The sequence below is a fragment of the Sesamum indicum genome, linkage group LG4, assembly GCF_026168435.1.
Source record: "Sesamum indicum cultivar Baizhima isolate 11 linkage group LG4, ASM2616843v1, whole genome shotgun sequence".
NCBI classification, from domain to species: Eukaryota; Viridiplantae; Streptophyta; class Magnoliopsida; order Lamiales; family Pedaliaceae; genus Sesamum; species Sesamum indicum.
In genome coordinates, this window is record NC_142660.1 from 1634536 (window position 1) to 1654516 (window position 19981).

Consider the following 19981-nt stretch of genomic DNA (forward strand, 5'->3'; position numbering starts at 1 on the left):
TGTTTCCCATGCCCATTCAACTTCTGCCCCATCCCATCTCTTATTCCTTTGTTTCCTCCCACTAACCTATTTTCAATACTATTATACCTTAATTAATTTAAACTACCCACTTAAATATCATATCATGAGTGTGTTTGCAATTGCTTAAATAAATAGTTTTCTAATGTTGAAAAATATTATTTGATAAGAAAAATAAAATACTTTTAAAATTAAACGTCAGGACCAACTGTTAGAATGCTTCCGCGTTTCCAACTACTTTGATCTTTTTTTTTTAATAAAAAACAAATAAATTTAATATTATTTATTAAACAAATACCTTCTTGAATTTATACGGGTTTTGTCATTATTATTATTTTCTTTTGTATAAATCATTTATATTTTCTAGATATTATTTTATTTTTTATTATTTTTATAAATTCAACTTATCTTGTTAATTATTTGTTCCGAAATTCTCCTAAACACTCTCTCAATATATATTTTTTAAAATTTTAATATTTTTCTCATGAATTTCGAGAATTGGCCTTTTCCATGTATGAGGGCATGTTGATGTGCAATGATTTGTTTGTACTATGTAGGATGGGGATGAGATCTTTGCAAGAAAAAAAAATTTCTTGGAGAGGATCTCCAACTTTTTCTTTGATGGAGATTTGCAGCCAGCTTGATGTGGAAAATCTATGGGAATTCGCTTTTGAACTTTTGCTACTCGCTTATCAAACATTTTCCATGCATGATTTTTCGATACTATTGCAACGCGTCGTGCCATGACCTTTTACTAGTTCAAAATTAATGTTACACGACTATACTTTTATCCCCCAACAATATTATTTTTAAATGGGCTAACAATTTAATTTACCCAAATAGTTCCTAAGTTTGCTTTCAATAATACTTAGGTAATTTTCATATAATTTACGATTGTATTTGAATTGATGAACTTAGAGTTAGAGAATTTCATATTTAAATAATGAAGTAATCAAATTCGCTCGTATTGTTTCCGATACAATGCGCAATACAATGAGTACCTGTGGTGTGAGGTATTATTTGTTTTGATTTTTTCAATTTTATACTTCTATTTTGAAAATGAGTTTCCCTCAGAAGAGTGGCATCGATGCTTTTAAGTCTCAAAGTTCTTGTAACTGATATAAGACAAAACTAACATCATCAACCCCTAAACGTCAAGTGTGAAAGATGTCTCCTACAGACGGTTCCAAGAAAAGGCGTCTAATTATGCAGCGTATGGTGTCAATGGACAGTGTGGCTTGATGTACTACCCACTCTAATTTTCTTAGCCTCACCGTTTTGTTCTACAAGAGTGTCTCAGCAAGAAGAGGAAGACTTTGGCTTGTAAGCTTCACAACCTTGTTTATAACTAGCGTGAGACGTCGCTAACATCACAAGCTACTTGTCGACTGTTGGTACTTGTTTTTGCACAAGATCTAAAATTGGTAGGCTCAGCCCACAACCCCAACCCCCACATTTTGGATGCCCTCACCCGGTCCACCGTCCCGATCCAATTTCTACTTAACCCAAATTACCCTAATCATATTTTCACTTCTCTTCAGCCGCTCCCTCTCTCTGTCGTTTCTCCTCCCTCATCTATCTCTTTCTCTAGTTTTCGCCCATCCTATTTTTGATGCTCTCAAAAACCCCTCACCGTTACACCTCTTTCTCCCTCCGTCTTCAATGTTCTATCTATATATTAGTCCCCCATGGTTTTTGGTATAGAACAACCGAACTAAAAATAAAAAAAGAAATCTCCTTCCCTTTCTTCGATTGGGTTAAAAAGGGGTTCTTTGTAAACTATTTTTCTGTGTGGAAAACTTAAGTGGTTGAGAGTGGTCCTTTGTAGGTTGGTTCCTTTATGGTTGTGATTTGGGTCTAAGTGATCCAATAACAAACCTGTGTGGTTTGATTGTAGTCGGTTTTTTAGGTCCTTTGTGGACGAGTCCTTAGTGGGTTTGAGGAACCGGTGTGGTTGGGTCATCGATCTTGGTAGCAGTGGGCTTCTCATCGGATCTGACTCTCTGAGCCTTTTATTATGTTTTTGATTTACTGTTTATTATTACTTTGTCAGTTTTGTATCATTAATATTATTCTTGTAATATTTGTTGTTGTACTATTGGCCTGTATTAAGAGTTTTTGTAACCCACTAATTTTTCTGTAATAGTTTGATTAGAATTTGTTTTTGTCAGACTCACTGCGGGAATCAATTCCAAACATTGACTTTTGTTTTGAATTATATTTTAATTCATTTCAAACAAATTTCTCGTATCATATTTTTTTGTCTAAACACAATCCAAATAATTTATAAGAATTTTAAATAAAGTTAAAAGAATAGTACTCATACTATCTTAACATTTCAATTTATTTAGGATTTTACAATGATAATTATATGGTCAAAATTGCTGAGATTTTTGAATGATTCATGTTTGTTGAATAGGGTGCAGGACAAACATTGAGCACTAAGTTAAGTTCCATGACCATGATAATGTTCATCTTGACTATCTAGAAAATGTGATTTAGTACAATAACATGTGTACTAAAATCACTAAACGAATCTCCAATTTCCTTCACATTTCCACAGTTTGTACTACTGACTTGTTTGGATAAAAACATGACAAATTTTTCATCAAGTTTTTTTATTTATTTTTATTTAGAGGGCCCATGAAAAGCGCAATAATCACAAAAAATACAAAAGATTTTTCTAAAATTTGTTATAATTATTATAATCTCTCTTTGTTTGAAAAATTACAAACACGATTATCTAACAAATATCTTTTTACAGTTAGTTGTCGTGAGGGGATATTTGTTAGTTGATTATTAATTTTAGTGGGTTATTTGAAAATTTCTAAATAATGAGAAAGTATTTATAACTATCACAAATTTTTAAAAAAAATAATTATTGTAATTTGTCATTATAACTTTGATATATTATTAATATTGTCTAAAATTTATATACTTGAATAAATGAACTACTTTCTTACAAGAATTGAAGTAGCTCCAACAATGGCACGTGGTTGGTTGATGCAATTAATACAAATGTCTGAATGTTAATTAACCAAAAACATAGGATTGATTGAGATCAATCAGAGATAATCAGCTTTTGTTTTATATTTGATGACAAGAACATGGTGTTGTCCCACCATTGCTGCACACCTAACACCCATATACACACACACACAGTCATTTACTTCAATTATCAATCTAGAGAGCGACATTAAGAGTCGTGTGAGCGCTTGACACTATACATGTAAACATAGACTTCGTTACATACGAGGGTTTCTTGCCTAGAACATCTTATGCTGTCCTCGCGACACGTGGCTCACACATTTCCAACTACAAGTCATGAGGTCGCTGATAGCGAGGTCGCTAATATCACAGCGACAATTATCCTAGGTACGGGATAGATTCTCTATAACTGTCTTTTCTGTCTTTTTTGTAATAGAATTTTGTTAGATTAGTTGGGACGATTACGCCCATTGTGTATTTAATATCCTTGTACACCATCATTTTAGAGGATGAACATTTTTACAGAAATTAGAGAAGACCTTTTCTCTAGAATGGCTTTTCCCTTACATTTTTGTGCTTTTAATTACATGAAAATTAACGGAATATCATAAGTTATTGATAGAAAAAAAAATGTGAAGTTTATAAGTTCACTAAATTTTAGTTTTTTTTAAGAATATTGCCAAATCTTTCCCATTAATTTAAACAATCGACGTTACTAATATTTTACAAGTTTCATGATACTAATTTTTTCTTAATATTTCAAAAGTTTATGTTTATATTAAAACAACAAACTAACTAATAAGGAAACATGTGCACATGGGCTTGTGCTAAATTGAAGGAAATTTTTAATAAATAGAAGTAGATGAAATTTAATTCATTCGTACCATATATATTAAAACTTCAAGAGACCCGAAAATGTGCAGTGTCCCTTTTAGGACAATATTCCTCAACATCTTTAGGGCAATGCCACCAACGTAGTACGTACCATGAATACTACAAGTATATTAATTCTCAGTGGATCCCCCACCATACATATCTTTTCGAAAAATCATAATTTTATTTTTTTATATTGTATTTCATAAATTTTATTTTTTTTTAAATTTGAGTTCTTACGTGTATTTTTCATCCAATAATTAACAGAGACGTTAGCATAGAATGTAGCATGAAAAATCATAACAAATAATACTAAATTGAAAAACATCCTTATATATGGAACAAAAAATACAATTTATCCCATACCTTTCCCTTTAAATTTTTCATCATTGTTCTGATCCCACCGTACTTTTACCTAGGAGAAGCATAAAACCATGTAAATATATATATATATACACGCATATATACAAAATAGGTCAAATAAATTTAAATAATAATATATTCCGCTCGACTCAATTTTTTACATTTCTAGTATTGCATAACGTCATGTACAATTATTGTTGCTCCTATTTTTCCAATTTTATAATAAAAAAAATACAATTAAACCACATATATGTATATATGAATAGGAAAGAGCGAAAAAGATAATAAAAATCAACAGATTTAAAATAAAATAAAAAAGATGATATATCAACATTTTGCGTATAAACATGAGATACTGACGTTGTCATATTCATTTTTGCGAATTAAAAAAAATAAGAATTCATAATTAATCGATATATTAATTTTGGGTGGGTACGACATAATATAGATTATCAATGTTCATATTCTTGTGTGGATATTTATTTACCCATAAAAGTCACATCCGATACGTTATGTTTATAAAGAATATATAAATATTCTCTTTAATTAAGATAAGAATGTATTTTTAATTATTATAACAATAAATATTAATTATTTTTTAAATAAAATAGGTGTCCCTCAAGAATCAAAGTGCAAATCAAAAGGGAGAATAAAGAGGCAAAATCATCGTACAATTTGATACCTAAGGAAAATAAAAAGAAAAATAAAGTCAGAAAGAGGATGAGGTTTTGACTTTTTAGCCGTCGAATTGGGTGAAAGTCAGCCTCTATTTTATTCCTTTTTATTATTATTTTTGTAGTGCTTATTTTTTTCCCTTTTTTTTGGAGGATAATATATCTTTTGGTGATTTTGGGAGGAAAATATTATTATTCTACTTACCAAAATAGGGGAGAAAAAAAAGAAAAAATATAGGCATCATACTTTGTTTTGAGGACTATTCTGATAAAAATCTTAACAATTGATCCTTTTTTATATATATATATAGAAAATCTCTTTTTTAAACTATGGTTTATGATGAAAAATACAAATATTTTGGTATCCAACGTAACCTTCTGGTTATATTTGGATTGATGGATTTAAAATTTATAATTAGATTTAATTGGATATATAATTCTAAATTTGAACTCTTATTTGAATTGTGTTTTGTCGACTATTAAAAGATTTTAGTTTTTTTCGATTGAAGTCATTTGAAATTTTTTTTCATTTCACATTCATTAATCTAAACGACTTTGGATTGGATGGGTTGTTTATGCTCGAAATTCATATTTATACATCATTAACAAATATATATATATATATATAACCAACAACTATAAAGAAAGATGAGAATTAAATTCATAAAAATAAAATAAATACTCATACATTTTGCATAAGGCAAAAATGTAAAAGTACTCCTATAAGTACAGGGGTCGTAAAACTAGTCCTGTAAATATTGGACTGGTATTTTTTATTCTGTAAGTTTTAATTTACTTGCAATTTTAGTCCTTCCAACAAAAAATTGTCGGATTTCAGCAGGACAAATTGGGGCTTAGGGTTCCAACTGCCAACTGGGCTTGAATTAAATATGTGGCATCCTCAAATGATGCTAACATAAAAAAAAGGAAAAAATTAAAAAATATAAAGAACCCCAAATTGGTTGAGGAAAAATGAATGGAAATAAAAGTTGGTTGAGGAAAAATGATTGGTTGGCAAAGCCAAAGCTGTGGTCAGAAAATCGGTGCTGGGGTTGTTCGCCGAAGGAAGAAATTAAGGGATGAAATGTTAAGGTTTAAATGAGCGAAGGATAGAGAAGAAGAAGAAAAAAAAAAACCCATTTGAAGTGGGTTGATGAAAATTCAAATGATAAGGGGGAAGAGCGGAAGAAGTTGAGTAGAAACTGGTCTAAAAGTTCGCCACCAGTTGGCATTTGCCAGAGCAAGGAACAGGGAGGGAGAAGAGAGGTGAAAATAACGAACAAAGAGGTGGGGTGAAGTAGCTGGCTGTGGTCTCCGAGAATAGAGGTCGGGTTGCCGGCGATAGTGGCTAAGGTAGGGTTTACTTTTGTGGTTCTTTTTTTTATTTTTTTTATGTCAGCTATTATGATAATGCCGCGTATTTAATTCGAGCCCAATTGGCTATCGAAATTCTAAACCTCAATTTCTCCTGCTAAAATCTAGCAATTTATAGTCAGAAGGACTAAAATTATTACTAAATTGAAATTTACATCATTAAAATTAGCAATCCAATACTTACGGAATTAATTTTGCCACCACTATACTTATAGGACTCATTTTACAATTTTGCCATTTGCATAATTAAAATTTGTGATTTTATATATATAGGATTATTTTGGATGTCAACTTGGACAAATAAATCAAGACCCGATGGATAATAATTTTCAACTGAGCTGTTGAACAGATTGCTTAATACTTAAAAGAAGTTACAGAAATTAATGAGATGCATCGGAGCTTCCACCATTTATATATAGAAAAAATAAATTAATTAATTAAATAGTTGAAGAGGATATGGTTTGTACAACAGATCTGCTTTTATTATATACAAATCAACTTTAGCAGATTTTGTATGTCCATAACTTGTCTCAATGGCGACAAACAAAACTTGGTCGCAAGACTATGCCCCAATACTAAATTATGTGTATAAATATATACATACACAACATGTATACACATACGTGCGTACATATACACACACTCATGTGTGTGTATTATATATAACGCATTCTTGACATGATTAATTGCTTGTACGTACCCTATTTATATTTTAGCTTGTTATGTGTTTTACGAAAATTAGATGCATGTATGTATTTATGTTAGTAATTATATCATGTACGTATATGTTTAATTAGTGGATGTACATGGTATAATAATAGGTTAAGACATTAATATAGGAAGGGACATAAATCCAATGATGCACTCCAAACTATACATTAAATGTATTTCAAAATAGAACAAAACGGTTTCCTCGAAAAGTTGCTTTTTTTTTTCTTATTTTATAGAAAGTGTAAATAAACAATATATTTTATCTTTTTCAAACCCATCTTTTCTAAGGAATCTTATGATAATTCAGTCAATTTCTTCATCAAATGGATTTAAGTCAATCTTATGCCTCTTTCACCACGCAAATGATACAAATTCTCCTTTTATTATTATTATTTTTTGTTAATACTCATTGTCTTTGAAAATATTATATGTATTGTATCTGATCATCACGTATTTATATGATTAAGAAGAAAAGAATTGAACTTAGTATCTGATGTGATTTGTGACTCAATCAATGTTTGTATTGTTGGAGATATTATTCATCTAGCTTCGTACGAGTTTAACGATTTTGTATTAAAAATGTGTCTAGCTAGAAGAGGAAGCATTGAGGTTTATAAATAACTCAACCTCCTCATTTGCAACCAACCCATTGTAAGACGCTCGTCTATATTCAAACTTCATGTCCTAAATGGGTCGAAAACTCACATTCCGATGAAGGATTTGGTCTTGAAAACAAAGGGATTCTTTCCTTTAGTTTGGAGTATAGAAATCAAGAATCTTGGCGGGTATTGTGGGTCAGGTCGGCATAACATGAGGAAAATGGCTAAGCCCCTCCTGGTGGGTTGACAGCATTCCTTCCTCCCTTCCTTCAATCCAACACCTAAATTAGTTTCATCTGTTTCTTTATCTTGATTTTACCAAATGTAACATGTATTACATTCTAGTCCCATGAATGTTGAAATTTAATTAAGGTTGTTCTTGCAACTTACTACAAGATTATTTCTTCTAACTCATCGATAATTAAGAGCCACAATTCTGATGGGATTGTAACTTTTTTACAATAAGGGTACTTTGATCGAAAACATATAGGAAAAATATAAAAACAAACACGGCAAATTTGTTGGTCAGTGGGTTCAAATTTTAGTTAAAACAAGTGTAATGAACTAAAATTCTAGAGCAATAAATGTATGACTGGTATTTATGAGTGATTTTTATAAATAATAATTAAAAAAAAAAGAACGAATTCATATAGTTCGTCTCGATCCATTTAAATAGACATGATAAATTAAAGGGGTTCTAGATAATTGGATCGACCAGAATGTGGGTCAAGTAGGACTTGAATTAAAATGCCCTAATGAAAATCCACAATTCTTATCTTCATCCTAAAACTGAAAAAAGAAAACATGCAATCTCTTGGCCAGCCACAAAATCTTATTGCCAGCCTTGTACCTAATGTTTTCTTGTTTTTTTGTCTGTATAAGTTATTATTTAACTGCATCATTAAGTGAACACCTAGAAAATCTTTGGAAATCTGAGTGCATGGGCCAAAACAAATGTTGGTTTGTTGGGCATTCTTCGTTTCTTATTAATTAATTAATTAATTTGGTGGACAAGAACAGTTTGGTGTTGGACGTGTCCTACTCCACTATGTGTATTAGGACATAGTGCCCTTATGAAGGGATGTTGGGGCAGATGGGGTTGTCCCATTAGGACACACTTATTCCCTCTCTTTTTCTTTGTGTTCGTGTGTTTGGATAGGTTTTGAGCAAAATTTAATGCCTATGATGAGGAGGGGTTTCATTTAAAATAGGTTGTGGGTTTTCTTTCTACGCCGGATACTATAATTTATTTTCATTAGTTCAATAGTTGCCGCATATTTTTACTTTTTTGGAAGAGAGAGAACAAAGGGAGAAATGTAGGTAATTTTATCTGATATTACAAATGAGCAAATTATTATTTTATGAAAAAAAGTAGCAATTTACCTTCCTGTCTAAGGAGGAAAATTACTTTATTTTTAAAAAATACATGGAGTAAATTGCTATTTTTTTCAAAATGGGATAATTTGTTCATTTACAATATCGTAGGAAAGAAAGCTGGAGAGAAATTAGTTAGTTTTTATTTTATATTTGTTTCATTGAAATTCAAAGTCTACCGTAAATAAGACATATGGCGGCTCATACCCTTTTGATTCTTCAGTATGCGATCATTATTTCATTCAATATATTCAAATTAAAAAATTAATTTAATACATCAGTAATTTAAATTAAAAAATACACAAACAAAATAAAAAAAAATTACTATAAAAGTATACTCATGACTTAAAAAACCGATTTGTATATTTGGGCTTAATTATACTATTTGGGTCGATCCAAAAACCAGTCTTAACTGAATCAAATTGGGCTAGCAATGGACGGACCTCCATATTGCCTAGCCTAATCTGATCACCTTTTATGTAAACAATTATAAGGGGTCCTTTTATATGAATTGACTCCCCAAAATATAAATAATACTAGTCGTTCTGGTACGTTGTTCTATTTATACATAACAAATAATTTTTTATATTTTAAAATATATTATAAATAAAAGTAAAGTATATAAATCAACAAATCATATTTTAAAAAATAAACAGAAAAAAATCAACTTAAGGTATTATCGATAGAACAAAAGAATTAGTATAATGGCGTTAAGATAATGTGGAATTACTTTGATAACTATCCGTTATGGCATGTTGTCTTTATGTACAAAAAATAAATTTTTAAGATTTAAATATATTATACATAAAAATAAAATATATAAACCAACATATTATATTTTAAAAAATAAATAAAAAAATTAATAAAATAGATGTATGGATATATAGATTAGAAGAAGAGTTTGAGTGGGGGTGGTTAAAAGTTACATAGAGATGATTTTGGTAATTTAAAAAATTAGTGTTGCAGTGAAAAATTGGAGTGCTCAAGACTTTTGGTGCAAACGTGCAATATCTATATTTGTTTCATTAATTCTCAAGGTTGAGGTAAATTGCAGTAAAAACATTGTAATTATCGTTTCTGAATCCAAACCCCATGAACTCCAAGCTTATCCTCACTGTAATCGCCCTTCCCTTGCTCGCCGTGGCGATTGCCTTGGCCACCACCGGCGTCTTCACTCCTCCGCCAATACGGGGGTCGTTCGACGTCCTCCCCGGTGCCGAGAGGATCCATCTCTCTAGAGCTGTTGGGCCGGAGAGCTTGGTCTTTGATCCCAGCGGCGGAGGCCCGTACACGGGCGTCGCTGATGGCCGAGTCCTTAAGTGGAACGGCGTTGATTGGGTGGAATTCGCCGTTACCTCGTCACAGAGGTAATTAAGCCTCTGCTCAGCGTGATTCCTCTGTTCAGTGAGAAATTTTTGTTGTTGTTGAATTGTGTGGTTTGAGATGTTTTTCTGTAATTTTTAAGTCGAGTCTGAGTTTTTTACTGAATGTTATGAATCTCTTCAATAGTGGTTAAAGCTTATTATTCAACTGAATTCATGCCAGAGCAAGTTACACTTTGAATTGGCGCTAAGTTTCCTTCTTGCTTAATTTTAATCTGGAGAGAGAGAGAGAGAAAGAGAGAGAGACTTTAGGGTTTAAAACAACATTATTGAAGTTATGAATTGCTCTGAAGATAGACTGTGGCGGTCTAGAATAGCAAATGGTAAGTGTGGTTTTGTAGTTGAGCTGACAAAATGCTTGGTTTCAGATCATTTTTATTTTTTGGATGCTCTGGAGGCTAAATATGCTACTAACACTTCTATTAGTAGATTTTCATTTGATAGAATAAATTTTGATTCTTGTGCTGAAGAGAAAAATGTTCTCACCCATTCAACCCGGCAATGGAGCACATATGTGGAAGGCCTCTGGGACTGCGGTTTCATCCGAAAACTGAAGATCTCTACATTGCTGATGCCTACTTAGGCCTCCAAGTAGTCGGGCCAGGAGGAGGAATGGGTTCGCAGCTAGTAACAGAAGTAGAGGGGCAGCCTTTACGATTCACTAACGACATGGACATTGATGAAGAGGAAGATGTGATTTACTTCACAGACTCTAGCACAGTGTTTCACAGAAGGTATTTGGATTTCATATTCTGAAGTCTCTGCTTCTCGGTACCATCCATCTTCTTCTTATTGTTATGATTATGAACGCTTATGCATTGACTCAAAAATTGGCCTTTCCTTTCAAAAACATTGGACAATATATAGGTGGCTTGGAGTGGGGGCAATATCTATTGTGCCGGATAATGACATGGGTAGATCAATGTTCACATTTTCTGGTGTAGTTTACCCTGGAGAATCGTACTAGATATTACCTCAGAGTATGTTTAGCAGCATCCTCTTTGAGCCAAATGAAGTACAAACCTCAGCCCAAGCCATCTTGGTTTGGGCATGGGTTAATGTTTCTGATTATAGTGCTGCATCAGTTCAGTGGGAACATGTTATTGATTGGGTATGAGGGTTAAGCTGGTGGAAGCAAAATGTAACCCGTTTGACCCTTTGTGATTTTAAATTGGAGATGTTCCTTGTTAGTGGAATAGAGAAAAGAAACCATATCGGAGATACTTTTTAGAATTGGCTTTTTTGTGATTTTTGTGATCTTCATCGCACATATGTTTGCCTGAACTAAAGATATGAAGTTTTACAGACCCGAATTACTGTCTATTTTAAAGAACTCTGCTTCAGCTTAAACAATTACCAAACTGACTCGGCCAAAATATATTGACTCCAACTTGTGTGTTCAATCTAAGGGAATTCATGTCGTCAGTTTTAACCATGGACATGACGGGCAAGCTGATGAAGTATGATATTCCAAAGAAAGAAGTGACAGTTTTGCTGCGAGGCCTTGCTTTTGCAAATGGTGTGTCCCTCAGTAAAGATCGTTCATTTGTGTTAGTAGCTGAAACCACGAGATGTAGAATAGTGAGGTTTTGGCTTCAAGGCCCTAATGCCGGAAAACATGATATCTTTGCTGAGTTACCAGGCTTTCCAGACAACATCAGAAGAAATTCTGAAGGGGAGTTTTGGGTCGCTCTTCACTCAAAGACGGGAGTCCTTACAAAATGGGCGACTTCTTACTCGTGGTTCGGACGTTCACTGTTAAAGCTTCCTCTCACCTTCAAGCAACTGCATTACTTGTTAGTGGGAGGGAAGCCTCATGCAACGGCAGTAAAGCTAAGCAATGAAGGAAAAATTTTGCAGGTCTTAGAAGACGTTGAAGGGAAGACCTTGAAGTTTATCAGTGAAGTGGAGGAGAGACATGGGAAGCTGTGGATTGCTTCCGTACTCATGCCTTACATAGGAATTTATACTGTGTAATAACAAACTACCCATTTATATGGATGATACCAATCTCTTTTCACCTAATGTATCATTATGGTTCATATTGACACGACGGGTATCCGTCCCTCTTTTATGGAAATCTGCTGATCTGAGCTATACGTATAAAAGGTGCTATATAAATTTAAAGTGATCCAACCAGAAACCTTTGCTGAATGTAATTCTCTGGAATCATGCAGTTGATCTGGGTTATGGCTCGGTAGAGTTCATATGAGTCTCTCAACCTGATCTGCGCCGGCATATGCTTTCGCTTTTGTTGAGAACTAAAGCTTCGAAATCCTGAAACAGAGTTTGTTTGAACAACGGCAGAGCCTTGAAACAGAGTCCAACTGTTGCCTGGACCATGCTGTGTTTGAACAGCTGCAGAGCCCACCAAACATGGGCGGATGATGTGGTGCTATTAAGGTACACATTTATTCTGCATCAAAATCATCTTTTTTTTGTGTGTGTGTTTTGGGACCATTTTATAATTTTCTACACTGTCTTCTTTCTTACTGATAATTTTTAAACAAACGACAAGATTTAGGTTGCTGCAAAAACGTCTGTCAGATTCCTTTCACACACTGCAGTATGATTTTTCTCGAAAACCACCACCAGATACTTGGGCGGATATAGTGACTCGCCACCAAATGCTCTGGCTCAAACTGTCTCTTTTGTCTTGATTATCTTTTTCACAAACTTTCTTTTTATTCACGAGGAAGGGAAAAAATATACTAATATGTGAGTGAGTTATATATATGTATAACAATTTACAATAATGATCAATTGATACTGAAATAAATAATTATTACTAAAATAGATAAATACTTACATATTTAATAAAATTCAAACCTATAATATGCGCATAATTATGCAGCCTCATTGTCTCGTCATTTACGTTAGATCTCGTTGGCAAATTTTTTAACGATGTTATACTTGATTTAAGTTAGCAAATAACAATGACTGATTCAATTGCATGTGCCCCACTAATTGATATTAATTAACACATATAGCCTTGCCAACTTCAAGGGAAAAGCACATACTATATGCCCATACAATCCACCTTCCGTTGTGGGAAAGATGCCATACATAAATCTCTAGCAGTGTAGCCCATTTTCCAAGCTTTCACTTCATTATCCTTTTGTGGGGTTTTCAAGAACCTACTCCATACCTTCATGATCACCAATATCCCTCTTGGATTCAAGGCCAAAGCAATGACCACAAGGCTCCCTTCAATTGCATTGGGGGTTGTTTCACTGGCTGTCGTATTTGTCTACTTTGATAATAGTTCTGTTGAAATTTTCAGCATTCCTCGATTCAAGAATGATTCTTCAACATTGACCGATGAAATTCAAGAATCTACATTGATACCATTGCCCGGTGGTGCTATAGGGCCGGAGAGCTTCTCTTTTGATGGGAACGGTGACGGGCCCTACACCGGGGTATCCGATGGGAGGATAATCCGATGGCGGGCGAACGAAAGCCAGTGGGTTGATTTCGCCGTGACGTCTCCTATGAGGTGATTTCTTTTCTTTTCTTATGGGCAACATAAGCTTGAGTCGCTCACATCCATATGCATTTGCTTGCACGACGAATTTGCATATCGCGTTCAAATGTAGTTATAAAAAACATAGTTTTCATGGTTCAACCATAAAATCATGCCCAATATGTATTTTTCTGCACACATCGTATGTGATTAGGTTCGTGTCAAGTATTGTTGTAATTGTCATGTGATCTGTTATTTTTCCTATAATTCATTTACCCCTAATATTTTTTGGATTTGGGACAATTTTATTTACATGTTAGATTTGATCGGTCTCGCTTTCATGGCAATTAATAGGAGTTTAATTTCAGATAAATAATAATGAATTTTTATATAACTTTTTTATCTATAATTTCAAACCCATTAAAATTTTTCTTTTCTGGGTTGATCATTGATAATGAATCTTCAAACCAACCAGTCTTCGGTGTTTGATGGGGATTCAGGCAAGATTCTAGTTTCCTTGACAAGATTTAAATTAAGGATATAAATAATAATAAAAAGAACATAATAACTTAGTAGCATGGGTGTGTTGAATATATGTAGCTTTATTAATTTGGCATGCTAAAGGAGGCTACTCCAATGTTCACCTAATTCATAATTATCATATCTTCTTTTGCCAGATTTCCTCCCGCTTCTAGCTACTATCAGAACTATTACTTTTTCTAAAAAATAATAATAAGAATAATAATTAGGATTAATTATACTTAAACATCCTCTAAAAACATTAAGTTACATTTGCTCCCAAAAAAATTAAAAATTATACTTATACTTGGTTTGAAAATTTTTCATTTTTACTTGATCATTTTTCGTTAGGGATTGAACGGAAAATGCTGACATCAACAAAAACAAGTACATAAATTTTCAGTTTTGTCTCTCATTTAATATTTTTATGTATATTTTCGTATTTATAAGAAGATAAATGTAATATATACATATATATGAAGTGAGATTAATATTATTATATTTTTTTTTCCTTATAAGTATAAAATGATTACAAGAAAATATCAAATGAGGGATAAAATTTGAAAATTTTATATAAGTTTTTTGGCTAAAGTCATCATACCTCATCCAAATTATAACAAAAGAAAATCAAGCGTAATAATAAAATTTCAGAAGAGGTGTAAGATATTTTAAAACATTTTTGGGAGAAAGCGTAATTTCATATTTTTAGAGATGATTTAAATACAATTAAATCTAGTAATTATATAGTAGTATAATCTTTAGAATTTTATAAAAATTGCAAAGTATAAGTATTCTTGCCTCTCTTTGATATAATAGATTACGGCTCAAAAAAACATAGCATTGATTCTAGCTATTACAATTGACTATAATTAATTAATATTTATTATAATTTTAAACATAAATAAAGTATTTATCATAATTATTAGCTACGGCTACTATATTGACCTCAGAACAATAAATAATTGTTCGAATAATTAGTATTCACGCTATACAAAGTAGCAAGAAACCATGTGGTCTAGAAAGGAAATAAGAAGGTGGCCACGCATTTTTTTGGACAACGAGAAACTATACTAATTTGTTGTAGTTTCATTTGTCATCTTGTTGCAAATGTAAATAATAATAAACCAAATACTTATCAGATATAAAATATGAGGTTGTAGTGAGAAGGCTTACCTACACAAAAAGACAACATGAGTAAATAAGAGGACCAAGACAATGGGAAATTTATGTCCAACCAACATTTTGTTATTTTCAATAATTTGGATTTTAAGACAATATCAAGCTTTTAAGACATTATTGTTATGTAAGATGCGGTTCGTTCTGATAAGAATTTTGTAATTTTATCTCTATATATACATAAAGAAATTAAAGGACCATTTTAAGCTTATAATTAAGTTGCTTAAATCGATCGTCTTCATTATTTTGGAAATTTTGATTAAAACAATGTAGATAATGTAAACGTATTTTTATTAATTATGCTAATACTTGATTTATTTATTTATTTATTTTTGTATTTTGAAATAAATAGAGATGGTTGTGAGGGTCCTCATGACCACTCCCAGAAGGAGCACATTTGTGGGAGGCCATTGGGCCTGCGTTTCAATGAGAAGACGGGAGATCTCTACATTACGGACGCATATATGGGCCTTCTCGTTGTGGGCCCAAATGGTGGGCTGGCCAGCCCACTGGCCCAACAACTGGATGGACTTGCCTTCGGGTTCACCAACTCTTTGGACATTGATCACAACACTGGGGTTGTGTATTTCACGGACAGCAGTACCAGGTTTCCAAGGAGGTAAGATTACTATGGTGTTCACGCTTAAATTAAAATTATTTTAAATACATTTATATATAAATAGAATAGAATATATATAATTATAATCAAAAACATTTTTTTTTAAATTCGTGCTTTTCAGTATCTTATGAAAATGAATCGAAATTTTTGTATAATTTACTAAATCCAATCAAATCTCAATTCGGTATTTGATGCGCCATTTTGACACTGAAGTTTCAGTTCAGTTCGATTTGATATGGTTTCATCAAATGAACATTCCTAAGATTACAACTCCTAATAATTGTTTTTAAATCTCATCAAGATAGATAATTACACTAATTTAGTTTTTTTCAAAAAGAAAAAAAAAAGAAGAAAGCCAAAATCATTAGATGGTATATTGGCCCTAAGTTTATTAAAATATATATAAACCAAAGTCTATTTAAACTCTAAAATTATATGTGTCACTGACTGTTTTTAGTTATACGTAATTTTTCTGTCGCTAATTTATGGTGGTGTCGATGTTTACAAAACAATTATCTTTAATAAGACTATAAAACTCATTATTCTGATGAAATAATTTTTTTCCATTTAATATATAATAAATGATAATATTTAAATTTCTTGTGATCTTTGTTCTTATGTAGGTTTTCTTTATTATAATTTCATTATTTATCTATTTATATATATAAAAATAGAGGATCCCATATTACGTACCAAATGAAAAAACAAAAAAGAACAAGTTTAAAACTAAAAACCATATAAAACAAAAGATATTCGGAGAGAGAAAGAAAGAGATAAGATAAAGAGAAGGGAGAAGCGATTGAGTTCCAAATAATGGTCCCCCAAACACGCCATATCCTTTGTCAGAACAACTAAACTCTATCTTCCTACATTGTACATACTGTCCTCCTTGCTTGCTTCAAGAATCATCAACTAGTCATCCTATCCTATTCTTACCATCATTTCCATTTCTTTTCATCCAAATCCAATCTATTGGGAACATAAATGTTATATGGTTAAATGCAATTTATTCCGTATGATATATGAAATGAACAAATATTCTTTGTAAAAAATAAATTATCCTCTATCAGTGGTTTGGATAAGAGGGTAATTTGGCTTTATCTGTAGAATTTTTATGGCTTGAAAAATTATATCTAGATCCTTGAGTTTGCTTCTATATGTCAAATAAGTCTCTTTGTTAGTCAAAATATTCATCAAATTTGATGATATTTGACAGAAAACTCGGATAAATATTTATAGTTATCCACGATTGACTTATTACTGACATAATGTAGGTCAATAGAACTTTTTATGACCAAATTACTTTTATACATTTTCATACGTTAATGCATATGAGGATGTATTTCTTCACCGTAAAAAGGGTATTTTAGTCATAAAAGATTTGTTTAACTTATAATAAGTTACTCGAGGATAGATGTCAATTTTTATTCTTTTTTTTTTAATATTAACAAATTTAATGAATTTTAACTAATGAATGTACTTTATTTTATAAAAACACGGGATAATTTGTGTTTTTTTTTTTTTTTTGTTTTAGGCTCATTTAAGGTGAGAATTTCTTACACGTACAGGAATTATGTTTCGGTGATTATTAGCGGTGACGATACGGGAAGGCTGATGAAATTCGATCCCAGAACCAAGAAAACGACTCTTCTCCTAAACAATCTCAAGTTTCCAAACGGGGTAGCGCTAAGCAAAAATGGGGATTTTTTATTGTTTGTGGAGACCACAACTTGCAGATTGTTTAAGTTTTGGCTTAAGCCACCAAAGGCTGGGAATGTCGAGGTCTTAGCCCAGCTTCCTGGATTCCCGGATAACGTAAAACGGAACAGCATCGGAGAATTTTGGGTGGGAATCAATTCCAAGAGGGGAAAACTCCTGGAATGGATTGTATCGAATTCTTGGATTGGGAATGGTTTGATTAGAGTGTCTCCGGTGGATGTTACGAAGGTTCATTCGTGTTTGGGTGGTTTGATTGGAGGGATGGGAATGGGAATTAGGTTAGATGGGGATGGGAATGTGGTGGAGGTATTGGATTCTGTCAAGGGAAAGAGATGGAAGTTTGTTAGTGAGGTTGAGGAATATAATGGGAATTTGTGGGTAGGATCTGTTACCAGCTCTTTTCTTATTAAAAAAAAACTTCCCATGTCTTTGGATTAATACCAAATCATTTTATGTTTCTTCTTTTAATCATTGATATTGGAGAAACTGTTATTATGTTTTTTTTATTTTTTAGGGCTAATTACACTTTTAGGTATCCTCTAAAAATGAAAAAATATACTTTTCTTTAAAAAAAATTGAAATTACACTTACGCTCCCTCTAAAAATTCGTTATTCACACTTAACCCTCTTTTGTTGTGATTTAAACGACCAATGCTGACATTAGTAAAAATAATTGCATAAGTTTTTAATTTTTTACCCTTCGTTTAATGTTTTCATGAAATGATTTTGTACTTATGAGTGAAAAATGTAATGATATTAACCTCTCTCCATGTATATTATGTTTATTCCTTTATAAAAATATAAATTGGAATGATTAATGAGGGACAAAATTAAATTATTTTGTTTTGCTTATGTAGGCATTTTTTGTCCAAACCCAAAAATAGAAGGGGGGTCAGGTGTAAATTTAGAATTTTCGGAAGGAGTGTAAATATAAATTCTAATTTTTTTTTGAAGGAAAGTATAATTTAGCATTTTTAGAGGGGGTGTAAGTGTAATCAACCCTATTTGTAATTACTAATGAGCACCGAACGTTTCAAATTTATCAAGTCAAGCCCTACAAAATAAACAACCATTAAAAGCACACTAGGAAGATCTCGGCAATAGTCATTCGATTCGTTAAGTTGTGTGGGTTGTAAAGAGGAAAGTATTTAAGGTTGTAACAACGCTAGATGCAGCAAAAATTATACTTGTGGGGACGCAGAGGATGGTTGTTTATAGATTTTCTCCAATTATACGGTTCCGTGTCGTGTGATTTTGCAACTTATGGAAGATTTTTTGAGGGTTGAAAATGATGGTGCAGACATGTCCTCCTATTTGTGATCACACTGATAATCTATTGGGGTCCTCTTGTGATAAAATGATACATGTGGGGTCATTTTCAAATTTCAAGAAAAATAGTGCCACATCGCCCATGTATGTGTATGATTTGATTAGGAGAGGGGGTTCAAATTTCAAAAGAGGGTGGTCCCAAATACACTTGTTTCCACAAATTAGATTTGGGGATTCATTCATTCTTGACCAATAATCTCTCCAAATTGCACTTTGACCCTCTTACTTTATATATTGTCCATTTATTTCCATGGACCATATTTATTTCAATCCACGCCACAAATAATGTCCTAAACTTTCATTTTCTAGAAAACTACATTTTGTTTTACATGTTGAGCTGAATCAAAATAATACAAACAAAAAAGAAGAATCACATATTGAAAAATAATAAATATTAGAAAAAATTCAACTATTTGTACATTCTCTTGGACTTATTCTCAAACACTTGAAATCATCTAGAAAATCACATTGCATTTTGCTCATCTATTTCGTCTCTTTCTTAAATTTGCACCAAAATATTTTAGGATTTTTTTTTTATTAATACATCTATTCATCGTTTTATTAAAATAATAATCGATAATTCTTGATATATAATAGGTTAAATTACAACTGTCTCCCATAAACTTTATCATAATTATGAATACCCCCTCATTGTTTGAAAAATTCATCTAATGAAAAATAACTATGCAGCTCCTAAACGGGCAGGTGGACATTACTACTTTACATATGGAATATTAGTTCACAAAAATATTTTAAAAAATATATAAAAAAACTATAATTCATAATTTAAAAGGGTCTTT

General features: G+C 32.1%; 2 protein-coding genes across 3 annotated transcripts; both read left to right on the forward strand.

Annotated features, from left to right (window-relative positions):
- Nucleotides 1–9940: 9940 nt before the first annotated feature.
- LOC105159894 (Calcium-dependent phosphotriesterase superfamily protein) lies at nucleotides 9941–12464 on the forward strand. Its single transcript, XM_011077106.3, has 3 exons — nucleotides 9941–10341; nucleotides 10827–11090; nucleotides 11766–12464. The coding sequence occupies exons 1-3, from the start codon at nucleotides 10067–10069 to the stop codon at nucleotides 12331–12333; spliced, it is 1107 nt and encodes a 368-aa protein (XP_011075408.1). The 5' UTR covers nucleotides 9941–10066; the 3' UTR covers nucleotides 12334–12464.
- A 139-nt stretch (nucleotides 12465–12603) lies between these two features.
- Nucleotides 12604–18327, forward strand: LOC105160052 (protein STRICTOSIDINE SYNTHASE-LIKE 2). Of its 2 annotated transcripts, XM_011077317.3 has the most exons (4): nucleotides 12604–12759; nucleotides 13640–13852; nucleotides 15867–16133; nucleotides 17702–18327. In XM_011077317.3, the coding sequence occupies exons 1-4, from the start codon at nucleotides 12698–12700 to the stop codon at nucleotides 18288–18290; spliced, it is 1131 nt and encodes a 376-aa protein (XP_011075619.2). In that variant the 5' UTR covers nucleotides 12604–12697; the 3' UTR covers nucleotides 18291–18327. The 2 variants fall into 2 exon arrangements, with proteins under 2 accessions (XP_011075619.2, XP_088735902.1); XM_088879776.1 differs by lacking the exon at nucleotides 12604–12759 and having other exon boundaries at nucleotides 13092–13852.
- The last annotated feature ends 1654 nt before the right edge of the window (nucleotides 18328–19981 follow it).

Excerpts from the sequence above, each read along its gene's own strand:
- LOC105160052 (XM_088879776.1), top strand. The coding sequence starts at position 13,509 with ATGATCACCAATATCCCTCTTGGATTCAAGGCCAAAGCAATGACCACA. Across the intron at positions 13,853-15,866 it reads GCCGTGACGTCTCCTATGAG|AGATGGTTGTGAGGGTCCTC; the intron begins GTGATTTCTTTT and ends TGAAATAAATAG. Across the intron at positions 16,134-17,701 it reads AGTACCAGGTTTCCAAGGAG|GAATTATGTTTCGGTGATTA; the intron begins GTAAGATTACTA and ends TTACACGTACAG.
- LOC105159894 (XM_011077106.3), top strand. The coding sequence starts at position 10,067 with ATGAACTCCAAGCTTATCCTCACTGTAATCGCCCTTCCCTTGCTCGCC. Across the intron at positions 10,342-10,826 it reads GCCGTTACCTCGTCACAGAG|AGAAAAATGTTCTCACCCAT; the intron begins GTAATTAAGCCT and ends CTTGTGCTGAAG. Across the intron at positions 11,091-11,765 it reads AGCACAGTGTTTCACAGAAG|GGAATTCATGTCGTCAGTTT; the intron begins GTATTTGGATTT and ends GTTCAATCTAAG.